Here is a 12,242-nt window from a genome sequence, read left to right as displayed (position 1 = left end):
CAAGAAATGCAGCTGGCTTATGCTAAAGGCATCATTCAACAGACATATCAGAAAGTACTCCATATCCTCTGGTGATCTTATACATTCACCAACATTGTAACTATGGTTAGGAAAAAGTTAACTGACTGAAACTTTGGAGTTACCCATTAGGTTTTTCAGTCCTCACATCAAGTAGGCTTCCTAACCAATGGACCGATGAATTTTGAAACAAAAGAAAGCTGAAAATTTTGCTGTTTCTGTGAAAAATGAGTGCACTCTGTAACTGTGTGAGCAGAACATACCATCCAAATATTTGTGGCTCACAATGACAGATTTCTATTCAAGGAATATGTTTTGCGGCATTAAAAATATATTGTTAACACAAGCTCTGAATCTTTGTGGTCTGATCTCAAATTGCAATCTATTTCGGTATCTCAGATGTTCCTAAACTCCAAGACAGGAAGATGATTCTGATATTTCAATCACTTAATTTTACTATATCTCTTCAAATTTAGTATAAAAGCAATGGACTGTTATAATAAGCTTAATCAACATTGCGGGCTGTGATGAATTTCACACACTGGCAATTGCAAACAATCTCTAGAACAGATCAAAAGAACAGTTTAAAATCAAAGTCATTACATGACAAATTATATAAACTTGCTTACAGCTGTTTCTGTCTAAAATCAAAAATAAGAGACTGTCATGCTGATCATCTAAGTTTCTAGGACAACCTATATATTTTATAATTTTCTAACAGGTTTCTCCCACATTTAATCAGAACATACTTTTCCTATTGTCTCCCAAGACCCCCAAAATAGATTTTCTTTTTTATTCATTTAAAGGGTAAATTTTATGATCATGCCCATTTTACTATTGTCCAGGTGGAATCACAAAACAGTCTTGGAACATGAGAACTGATTTGTATTAATTTAAACTAGAAAATGTATTTCAAGAATATATATATACTGCAATCACAAATGAGCATTTAGTCCACACAATGAGCCTAGGAACAGTCCAAAGGAAAGCTGTCATAAATTTTGGGGTGTAGGCATTGGATCTTCAGCATGAGCTGTTTTTCTCCACAGATTTGTTTCCATTGAATTATGTCTCATCACTAGAGAACCCTAGATTCCAGTATGTTTCATACTTTAAACAGGATGTAGTTTGCACACAGTATTCTGCACATTTTTGTAAGTCTATAAAATATTTTAGGATATAATATCAAAGAAAATGCAGTTATGTTTACTCTAATAACTTTGAACTATCTAATGTAATCAAATAGTTGATGCATAATTCTCCTACTGACTTATCTAAAGTATTAATTTCATCTAAGTGAAAAAAATAGAGAACCTTGATGTATAATTGTCCCCCCAAATGGTCAGTTTTCTTTGCTATACCACATACATCTAGGTTTTTATCCCAAGTGAGTACTTGCCCACAGCTTTAAAGATTTTCTTGATTAAATAACCTGAACACTAAGCTGACCCAGCAAAAAGAAAAGCCAAAACTTTAAGCCTATACGTGTTACAAACAGTACTGAAATAGTTAGCACAATTTTAAGTGTTTTACCAGATCACATCTACAAGGAAAACCCTCACAGAGTTCTACAACAGTAATAACAAGGAACTGCTTTAAATCAACAGAAGCAAGGAGTTTCCAACTGGGAATGAAGCACCACATTCAACCAGGCCTAACACAGCAAGTATTCCAGAACATATGGTACCACAAAAACTACAGACACTCAAATCAGTCTTCAAGGAAAAAATAAGAGCAAGGATGAGAGGTTTTAAGTCATCTATTCTATTGTAGTACTGAGAAATTTTTATTTTGGTTGCTGTTTCCAAACTTTCAGAATAAATCACCCGGTGTCAGATGGAGCTTCTGAAGAGAACACTTACATAAAGAGAAATTCCTGTTGAACTACATTATTACAGTCTAGCACAAGTAAGGAAAAAGATAATAAACACTTCTCTAACAACAAGATCATTCAATCAGTCTCACTGCTCCCTCCTTTACACTAGAGAACAAATGAAATCTGTATGGACCTATCACACAGACTCATGCTCTTGCCCATCCTCCCCAACCTATAAAAACTTATTGATTACAATCAGTTGTACTTTTAGCCTCTGATTTCTTTGATGATGTTGTAGTGGTACTACAAATAAAATTCAATAATGTTTATACCTTATTTTGGCAGATCTGATGGACTGATCTAACATGAGCTTCCTGTATCACTGCTGTGCTGCAGCCTGCATTGAGGTCAAAAACTTCCAATGCTCGGTTGCTGCCAGCTGTAAGTACAATATCTGTAGAGTTCTCTGTGTTAAAGTTAAACTTATCTAAAGGAACAAAAGCATATAGACAGATAAAAACACAGATAAAAAATATGTATAAAAACTCTTGTATTTATTTCTCTACGAGGAACACCAAAAGTCTTACAGCCCTACAAATTTATGTCTAAGGATGAAGTTCAACATCACAAAAAATTACAAGTTTTTTTTTCTCTAATAGAAAAGGAGTAGTAAATAATCAAATGCTACTTACTTTAGCTGATGTCCATGTCATTAAGTCCAAAGAACTACAAAGAAAATAAGAAATACAAAGGATACAAGAATAGAATTCATTTACTGCTGAAAGGCTGGTAATCTCCATTGTTGAAGTCATGGGAAATTTCTGTACCAATTTGCAAACACTCCTCTGTTTGTACCTGCAAAGAATACCAAATGAATGCTAGTGTTAATGAAATAAGATATAACTTGCCACCAGTAAACTCCCACTGGAACCACAAATCCAAATGCTTTCTTTCATTATTAAGAATCAAAGAGACAGATCTTTTGCCTTATTGTTGAACTCTACTAAAAACTTGGTAACCAAACTCATTTGGATGAAAAATCCCATGATATTAATATACAGAAGATTGATTATCCATCAACATGAAACACTAAAATAATCCTGTGCACGTACTGGAAATGTTGAAGAGAAAAAAGTCTGTAAAGTACCTATGTTCAGAAAGCAGATATGCCACTGGTTTCAGAGTAGCATTTAATGTGCTGATGAGAGGGCAATGAAGAAGAAAATGAGAAAACAGTAAGGAAAGAATGAAAACAGTGAGGAAAGAATAATTTTGACTTAGATGGGAGGGGAATAAGGGGCTCATCACACACTACCAAAGAAAGTTTGCTTCCTGACAAACACAAAACTCTTTAAGGTCCTGTGGGTTAACTGCCAGCTCCATGCAGAGGTGGCAAACATGCCAAAACCTCTAAAATGGCTTCAGACATTTTTATACTACACAACACAAAACTGTGTTGTTATTCATTATAATCAGAACTCTCTGTTTACTTTAATATATCCACATCAGCAACATGGATCTATTACAGTAAACAGAAAACATAACTCCTTGGATATGGATATGTGGGGCAAGAAGAGTGTGATTTCACAGAAGTCACCTAAGGAATACAGAGTTAACAACTGTCCTGGGTCTGGTTGGAAGTGAGATAATTTTCTTCATAGTGGCTTGTATGCTGCTGTGTTTTTGACTTGAGATCAAAACAGCATTGTTAACACACCAGAGTTTTAGCCATTGCTGGACACTGCACAGTATTAAAATAATTCCTGTGCAACAGTTAATATTATACTTGCATTTTAGCATGTCTGTCTAATGAAAGTGCAAAAGTCAGTGCATGACATGCTGTAGGAATCATTACTGTTTCTTTCCAACAATGCTAAAAGTTTGCAAAACTGAGATCATTTGACAAAAGCAATATGGTTGTCAGCCAGATCTGTTCGAAACAAAAATGCTTAGTGACTTGGTTTTTGCCTTTTGCTGTTATTCTCTAACAATGGTCTGCTGATCTTTTCATATGGAAATCAGAACTAATTTAGCAGTCATGAAGTAGAAGATAATATACAGTATCTTGCAATTTAATCCAAGAACCTTTTGTAGTTTCCAAAAGTACTTTATTCAAATTAACTAAAAAAAAACCAACAATTGAACTAGACTTCAAGGACAAATTATTTATCTCTATTTTTTGGGTAAATCTACCCAAGCTAACTTTAAATAAGCTGACTCATATAATAGCTATAATGTAATGAAGGCAGTATGAAATTTCCTCTATTGAAAGAGGCTGATTAAAACAGTCAAGTTGTTCCAAAATGCAAGGACAATTGCTTGAATTGGCTGAAGTATCTTGCTTCTACACTGCAGACTGTTACACATATAAATACCTCACAGGACATGGCCCAGGTAGAATTTCACATAGAAAGCAAATCAACAAATCAACCAACCAACCAACCAATCAACCATTATTAAAAAGAAGAGGAATTTTATTATATTTAAGAATTTATGGTTTTTTGTACACAATGCATTTGCTACATGTCTTACACATGTTCAATTCAAAGTGCAACTCATTTAAAATTCAGGCAGGTTTTGTGGACACTCTGCGCTGGACACTGTACATTTATTCTTGTCTTTTAGAAATTGAAGTTTATGTAGCAATTTGGGTTACCTTTTTATTGGTTTATTAATATCTCCATAAACTAAGAATTAACAAGTAACACAAACTAGGCAAGAAGATTATGGAAGAAAACTATTACATAATTCTGTCTGAACATTTAATGTTTCAGTGAAGTTCCACATACCAGGCTCACGCCTCAATCCAGGAAAGCATTCCTATTCCTAAGCATATTTAAGCTTGTTCTTAGTACGTTTTTCTGTGCAGCAGCAAAACTACCAGGGAAACAGAGAAAGGAAATAGACCATTTTTTTTCCATCTAAGGATGCAACCTAACACTGTCTAATACCATCGACAGGACATACCATTCACAATATCAATAAAGATTTCAGTGTTGTAGCCCTAATTCTTTTTGTTCTTCCACTTTACTGTTTGTTCAGTTTTTTATCTTTCGTAATATTTTTGCCCCCTCAGCTCACCTCAACACACACAAAATCCCAGATCAAACTGTACAAGTACTTTCACTGGTCTGTTAATGAGAAATGAACTCACCGTTTTAGGTCATCCTTGGTTGTGTCTAGATGGAAACTTAAGAGATGAAATTCAGCTCCACAACACAGCAATATAAATGTATCCATAAAATAAAACTGTGCAAAGCGTACAGTCTTATGGAACTTCTCTTTACCCTGAAACATAAAGGAATTTGTTAAGACTGGACTCACACATAAATATTTTTTGTCTGAGGTTCCTGGTGTTAAGGCAGAGCCTCCCTGTCAACCTGATCATAAGCTAGGAGGTTAAACTACTACATAGTGGCCCTTCTTATTTTTGACATCTATTACTCTCACAAAAAAAAAGATTTCATATAGCTTAAATTAGCTGGCAGTATATCTCTAGTCAATTGAATCTAATACAATCTAGCTTTATACTGTGAACTTCATTTTTAATTGGGGAGTAGACTAAAGCCAAGCAGAGCTGTGCCAATGAAAATACAATGTACAGACCAGACAATAAAGCCAAAACTTCCAGACATGCCCACTAGTTATTGTTTTTTTGACAAGGTTGATTTTTTCTTTTCCTAAATTATCATGAGAAAAACCTAATTTGGAGTAAATGGAGATCACCCAGATGATTAGAGCAGTGGGAGTCACCACTCAGTAGCTCTAGAAATTGGTTCTTTCTACAAAGCTTTTAAAACAGAAATAGATGAAAGTGCAAAACAGTGTTCTCTGTTTCCAAATGAATGGAAGTTTCCAATTACCAGAATTAGGGCAGGTTCCTTACTGGAGACTGACCAGACCCTTAAAGTTCTGTCTTCTGATGAAGAAGCTAACCACTTCCTGTCATGACTCCAGCCAACAGAGTTAACTGCACCATCATGACCTAATAAACATAGTAACAGAAATATCATAAAGCTCATTTCTTACATTAATAAATTTCTCTGGAGTTACTTGCATTGTTTTAATATAATTATGCACAACATTAAAATACATTCTAAGTACAGGTTTTGAATGGTTGGACTAAAACTGGCAACAGTAAACCAACTTTTGAAATTTTCTTCAACCAAAAAACAGGGCAAATGTCTCTCATTAATAAACAGACAATAATAAATCCAACTCTAATTTTTCAAAGTTATTGGAAGAGGACTTCCAAGAAGTATCCTTGAAATTAAATTTAAGCAAAGATTCAGTATTTAAAAAAAAAATCTGAGTATTATATTATAATGAAATTTTATATTAAACATTGTCTGGAAGCTCCTTAAGTAATGAAAAATTTGAATACTTTATTTATTAACCTTTTATTACTGAGCTAGCTATTTTTGTCAAAATAAAATGATCATGCCATTTCACTGGCTTGTTAAAAACAAGATTATAAACTTACAAAGAAAGAACTTTAAAATCCAGAAACAATATTCAAAAACTCAAATTAATAATTTGATCTAAGATTATATTGAAAGTGATAAAAAAGATCAAAAAAGATCATGCCAATCAAATTTTACAGACTTTGATGCATGTTATTGCAGTTTGTCAGATGAACTCTGATGAATTTCATCTATCCTTAAAACATTCAAAGTACTTATGCTGCCCTCTTGTGCACATTTTATCTTTAGTCAACAGAAGTTTTATATTAAAAATAGCTTGAAATTACAGAAAGGCTATTAAATCTATTGCAGCAATTGAGATACTTCATTTTTTAGACATACATCTACAAAAAGTCTTATAACTGAGATATTTTAATTCCTAGTTATCAAACAGCTGTAAAATTTTCACCAGAAAAATGCATAGGTACTGCACAAATATACACGTTAAGTATTATTCTTATTTTGTTCACAACACAAAGCTATATTTAAAGGCTTTGATTTTCTAAAACTATTTGGAAGCCTTGAATAATCTGCATTTAGAAAAAATACCCAAAACACAAAACAAATCAAACAAATGGAAAAAAAAATATGAAACAGTCTTCCAAAGTAGTAAGGAACCTGAGAAACTTTAGGAAAATCTGAGGTTTGGAAAATTGGAAGAGCCAGGCAAAAAGCTTAAGAATCTCTGCTCTCCAGGCCTCTCAGTCCCAAAGCACAGTGAAGGAGATTCCAGCTGGCTCTAAAGAGCCCAGTAAAATTCAAAACAGGCATTACTCAGGGTTCCCCAGTCCTGGAGCACATTGAGAAGAATAGCAGCTGGTTTTGTAAAAAGGCTTCTTCAGAAAGGCCATGCTGGCTGTAACTCCTTACAGCTGTTCAACATTACCTGCACTTCACTACAGGACACAGACACCACTGACACCACTGAAGAATGCAGATAGTTAAAACTGTAACTGAACCCTTCAGGAAACAAGACTGAATAAATTAGGCTAACAGCAAAATTTGTTATGCATTCCTCTGATGCTGCTTTGTAAAGCCATGACCTCTGATAAGCAGCAATATACAGATTAGTAATGCTGCCTTGAAACTGAAATTTTTTTGTTAAAATTTTTAGATACTATTTCCATTTCTTATTTTATATTGCCATTGGTTGCAGCTCTAAGAATCATGGTTTTTCATGGAAACACATATATTATGACACTTCTAAAACAAGAGTATCAAAAGTAAAAAGTAAACAGGTGACTGCATACAGATAATCTGAATGGCACAGAAAAACAATGTGAATGAAACAAGCAGGCAACTAAAGATTTGTGGTTCCTAATCCCATGCATTACTTTACCTGGCAGTTCAACATTGATGTTGCATTTGAAAATAACTACATGCACAGTAGAATGTGGCTTACATTGCTTTTCAGACTTGTGCATCATTAAAAAAAAAGACACAGTGGATTAAAGGCATCAATGAAATAAATCAGTGAAAAACTTAAGAACTTGCTATTGCAGAAGCAAAACACCCCATTATTCTGTTCACAAGACATATTTTCATCAATATCCTCACACAAGAAGGATAATATCAGTAATGTTGACTCCTTTATGTCACAACATCTTCCACTAAATATAATGAAAATTAATCAAAAAGAAAAATAGTTTTCACAAATCAGTTGTGAGCGTTATCTACTTAGAAATAATTCTCTAAAATATCTTTAAATAGTCTGATTTTAATACTTGTTAGGGTCAGCTAGTAAAAACACTCATTTTTTATTATGAGCTTTCACAGAAAACTCATTTAGCAGGACTTATTTAAAGTCATAACATTTACAGTTATTGAAAAGTTAACAGATTGTTCTTGTATAAATTCAGACATAATCTGGTGTTTAAGACTCATTTAAAAGCATACATGTTTACACATGCATACACTTTGTGGATTTCTTCATAGATATACTCCCTCTTTGTTTAAATGGTTATTTTCTGGAATATGGAGTTGCAAAGCAAACACATATTTTGCCAAATCATCACAGTCAATTTTTGCTTAATAAACTATCATAGTAGTAGTATATAATACTACAATATATACATGCATTATTATTGCAATACATTGCCTTTACTGTTTCTCTTTATTATTGTAATGTACATCATGATGAAGATTTCAATATATGTCATCATAGATTGCTTCTTACCTCATAAAAAATTGAGAAATGGGAACATCTAGTAGTCAGTTTAATTCTAGAACAAAATTAAGCAATCAGAGAAATAAATTTCACATCTTGAATCATCAGTACTCTCTCTCTCTTGTTATCAGGGTGATGTATGTGGAATCCATGCCATTTTAGATCAGCTCAACCATATACTATATCTTTTATAATATAATATAATTAATAAATTTACCTGAAAAAACATTATGCACATGAGTGAGATTTGAATTGAATACCAGCACAGTTTTGTCAGCCTGGCCACAAGCCAGCAGCTCTCCATCTCCTATAAAGAAGAATATTTAAGGATTCACATTTTAAAGCAAATAGGAGCTAATATGCTGCTTCTTTTAATCTTAAAAATCATGTATCTCACTACAACAAAACAAAAACCAGATATTCATTTCATATGTTTAACACTGATTTTGTACAAACATCACAAATTAGTGTTGCAGAATTTGGTAAGATTTTGTGGGCAATGCATTTCTTGTCCTGACATATCCTCTAAATAACAAAATTTTTTAACAGAAAAAAAAAAAGAACGTTTTGCTAAATTTGGGTTATTTAAAACTGTGTGTGCATGCATGGTGTGCAGGAGACAGAGAAAAGAGAGAAAGATGTTTCTTCCTCAAACTAAAAGAAGATTTATACTTGAAATGTACTAGCAAAACTCTAAGGAGCAGAGATGGCTGGAATATATTTTGGCAAAGTAACTGATTACATCTAATTGCTTTTATTTCCTGAGGATGAAAGTTGTTCTTGTCCTCAAAATACTTACAAAGATTTAACTTCTTAAATATTTTGAAAATATTTTGCCTTGCAGGGTGTACATTGACATAATTATATACATGATAGAATGTTTGATAGCTAATCTAGGAAGTGCTTTCTGGTTAATCATATTTACATTGGAAATAACAAAACCTATTGCAAGAGTCATTTATCCTAAGCAGTTAATAAAAATGCCTCTCTGGATCACACAGAAGAATTCATTTTTCAATATTTCAATTTATAATAATTGAATACTATTTATATAAGAAATATTAATATTTTGAAACGGAACTTCAGTATTTAATATACCTTAATGAAACTAAGAAATGTGTTAGAAATAAATTCCTTAGTGAAAGAACGCTTAACTTTCAAGTAGTAGTGGGAAAGTCAAAGAATAAATTCAAAAAGAAACAAGACATAAAATCAGAAATAAAACCCTGTTGCATATGTAGCAACAGCTTGCATGATTTTGCAAGATAAAAAATTATGATCAAACAGTATGTGGTATTGCCAGAAAGTTTTCTGTGAATTTACCCACAGTAAATTTCCAGTCTTTAGAAACTATGCCACACAAATTTTGGATTTACTTCTTCATGCTGTTAGAAGTGCTCTTTTTATAAAGCCTGTACTTACCAGAATATTGAACACAGAAAATTGGGGTCGGTTTACACGTAACAGATGTCTCTTTCTCATATTTGATTGGAGGGCAGCTTTCCAATGGATATTCCTTATTTTTACTTTAAAGAAGGAAAAAAGAAAGAAACCAGGACATCTTCATTTTGGTTATTAAATAAATGTGCTTTGGGAACTATCATAAACATCTTTATATATATATTTGCTGGAAAAAAATATATCAAATCCAAGGTAACAGACAAATTAATTTTAAATTGTCATATTTAAATTACTCCTACCACTAAGAGCTGTGAATTCACAAGATCAAGAATTAACACAGTATGGCAAAAAAATCATTTCTTATGCCACATACCTAACAAAAGTATTTAAAGAATGTAAACTCTACTGTGTTTACAAAGACCTTGTGACAAAATCTAATATTAACTGGAAAAAAAAAGTAATTTAACTAAAGAACCCACACGAAACTTAAAATACTAAGTAACCTAACTTATATAAAACACCTAAACCAAAGTTGAAAATATCTGAAGTACTCATGTAAAGGCTTCCTATGTGTGCAAGGTTTACAAAACCTTAGTCTTGAGCTATTAAGTGGGTTTCTTGACACTTTAACAGCTCTTTTTAAATGAGAAAAATTATGGCATCAATCATTCTTTACTTTCATGTTTGTATTACATAAAGCAAAGACTCTATATAATAGTAAAGAGAAAAATTGTGTGTGATATCCCCATTTAATGTTCCACACAAATTAACATGAAAACAACAGCTTTAGAAAAACTTCTGTTCTTTGTGACCAGTGACAAAGATTCCACTGGTCAATTTGTACTTTTACACATACTTGTTTAAATCCATTGGAGGAAGTTTGTATTAAATTCAGGCAACAAGATTTTAGGGGTGAGTGAGGGACATGATCTGAAATCACTTCTCCATGTGCCACAGTCAGTTATTTTCAGGCTAGAACTGCAACTTAAGAATATGTTGGACTTAGCTTCCAACCATATTTAGCACCTGATCCTCCTACCAGCAGAAATCTAAGAAAATAGAATGTATATTTTATTTCATATGAAGCACTCAAATTTAATTTAGAGTCTGATAAACCAAGCCACTTGCTGCAGTGCTAAATTTAATATAAAATTTACCAAGCCTTTTAGTTCTAGTGGCAACTAAAAAGTTCCAATGACAGAAGCATTTTTAATTAGTTTAAATTATTTTAATTTGTTCATCCTCTAACAGAGTCTTTAGATTACCTACCATTTACAACTGGCCTTCCACTTTGATACCTCTTGCTTTTTCAGATTAGTATTTGGAGAAAACATGGTCATTCTATGAGAGAGAAAAAAGACACTCTTATATGAAACATTAAACCTTGCATGGGAGAAAGAGCTTTTTCAAATCAAAGCAATCCTATTTCCTTCTTACTATTTATGTCTGTGGGTAATGTCAATAGATAAGAGAATGTACACTTTGATGACAATATAAATGTCTAATATTCTAATGCCTGAGTTTGGACCTTGATTTCTGTGAGTTATTTGTTGAATAGCACATTCTGAAGGTCAAAATTCATACAAATGAAGTTCTCAGACAATTCTTTCTGAAAGCTGAAAAAACAAGAGTCTAGTCAGATGAAAGAATCAGGGTGCCAAATACGGGTTTCAAAAGGAAGTTGGCCAACAACCAGAAGCTGTGAACATTTTGGGTTACAATATGTTTTTAAAATTATTTTCTTTGATAGCATCATAACTGTTTTTCACAGGTGGTTAATTTCATAGTCATTAGACTACATGGTAATGTGAAAAAATATCACACACTAATAAGACAGGAAAAGTAGTGAAACTTCTACTCACCGTGGTGCTGCTGTATATCCTGATGATTTAATTTTAGTATGAAAAACCAGTGGTTTATCTTTCACTGTGTTCTTAACTCCTAAGAAAATAATTTGATATACAATAAAATGTTTTCCCAATAAGTTATTTTTACAGTTAAAGTAGATAGTTTTGCACAATACAAATACTTGATGTTTCCTTTTGTTACAAAACACATTTATGACCAATCACCCTAAAACAATGATTGCTGAGAAAATATATATGAACTGTTACATTTTGTACCATCCCTCCTCCAATGATATGAATGAGTAGGAACTTTAAACTTCGAAGTAGCAAGAATATTGTTCTGAATAATTTTTTCAGTGTTTATTTCAGTTAGAAAAGGTGCTTTCTAACTGCCTCTGCTCAGACTTTCTATGCACTAGCTATAACATATTCACAGCCTATATGTGGACTAGGGAATGCATCTAAAGATCCTTAATAAGCTGACTGGTGGGTACCTATAAGTATTTGTGCTTCTACACAGCTCAGGTCAT

General features: G+C 32.8%; 1 protein-coding gene across 1 annotated transcript in view; it reads right to left on the bottom strand.

Moving 5' to 3' along the window:
* WDR27 (WD repeat domain 27) overlaps window positions 1–12,242 on the bottom strand; it is a 56,506-nt gene that overhangs the window by 29,228 nt on the left and 15,036 nt on the right. The window contains exons 13-20 of the mRNA XM_062489012.1: window positions 11,728–11,806; window positions 11,135–11,206; window positions 9,887–9,990; window positions 8,682–8,771; window positions 5,698–5,819; window positions 4,989–5,122; window positions 2,592–2,689; window positions 2,167–2,288 (exon numbers count right to left, since the gene is read on the bottom strand). Coding sequence (XP_062344996.1) covers window positions 2,167–2,288; window positions 2,592–2,689; window positions 4,989–5,122; window positions 5,698–5,819; window positions 8,682–8,771; window positions 9,887–9,990; window positions 11,135–11,206; window positions 11,728–11,806 — 821 coding nt within the window. The remainder of the gene's footprint in view (window positions 1–2,166; window positions 2,289–2,591; window positions 2,690–4,988; window positions 5,123–5,697; window positions 5,820–8,681; window positions 8,772–9,886; window positions 9,991–11,134; window positions 11,207–11,727; window positions 11,807–12,242) is intronic.

Source organism: Cinclus cinclus, chromosome 3, assembly GCF_963662255.1.
Source record: "Cinclus cinclus chromosome 3, bCinCin1.1, whole genome shotgun sequence".
Lineage (NCBI taxonomy): Eukaryota > Metazoa > Chordata > Aves > Passeriformes > Cinclidae > Cinclus > Cinclus cinclus.
This window is presented reverse-complemented; position numbering and strand designations above follow the sequence as displayed.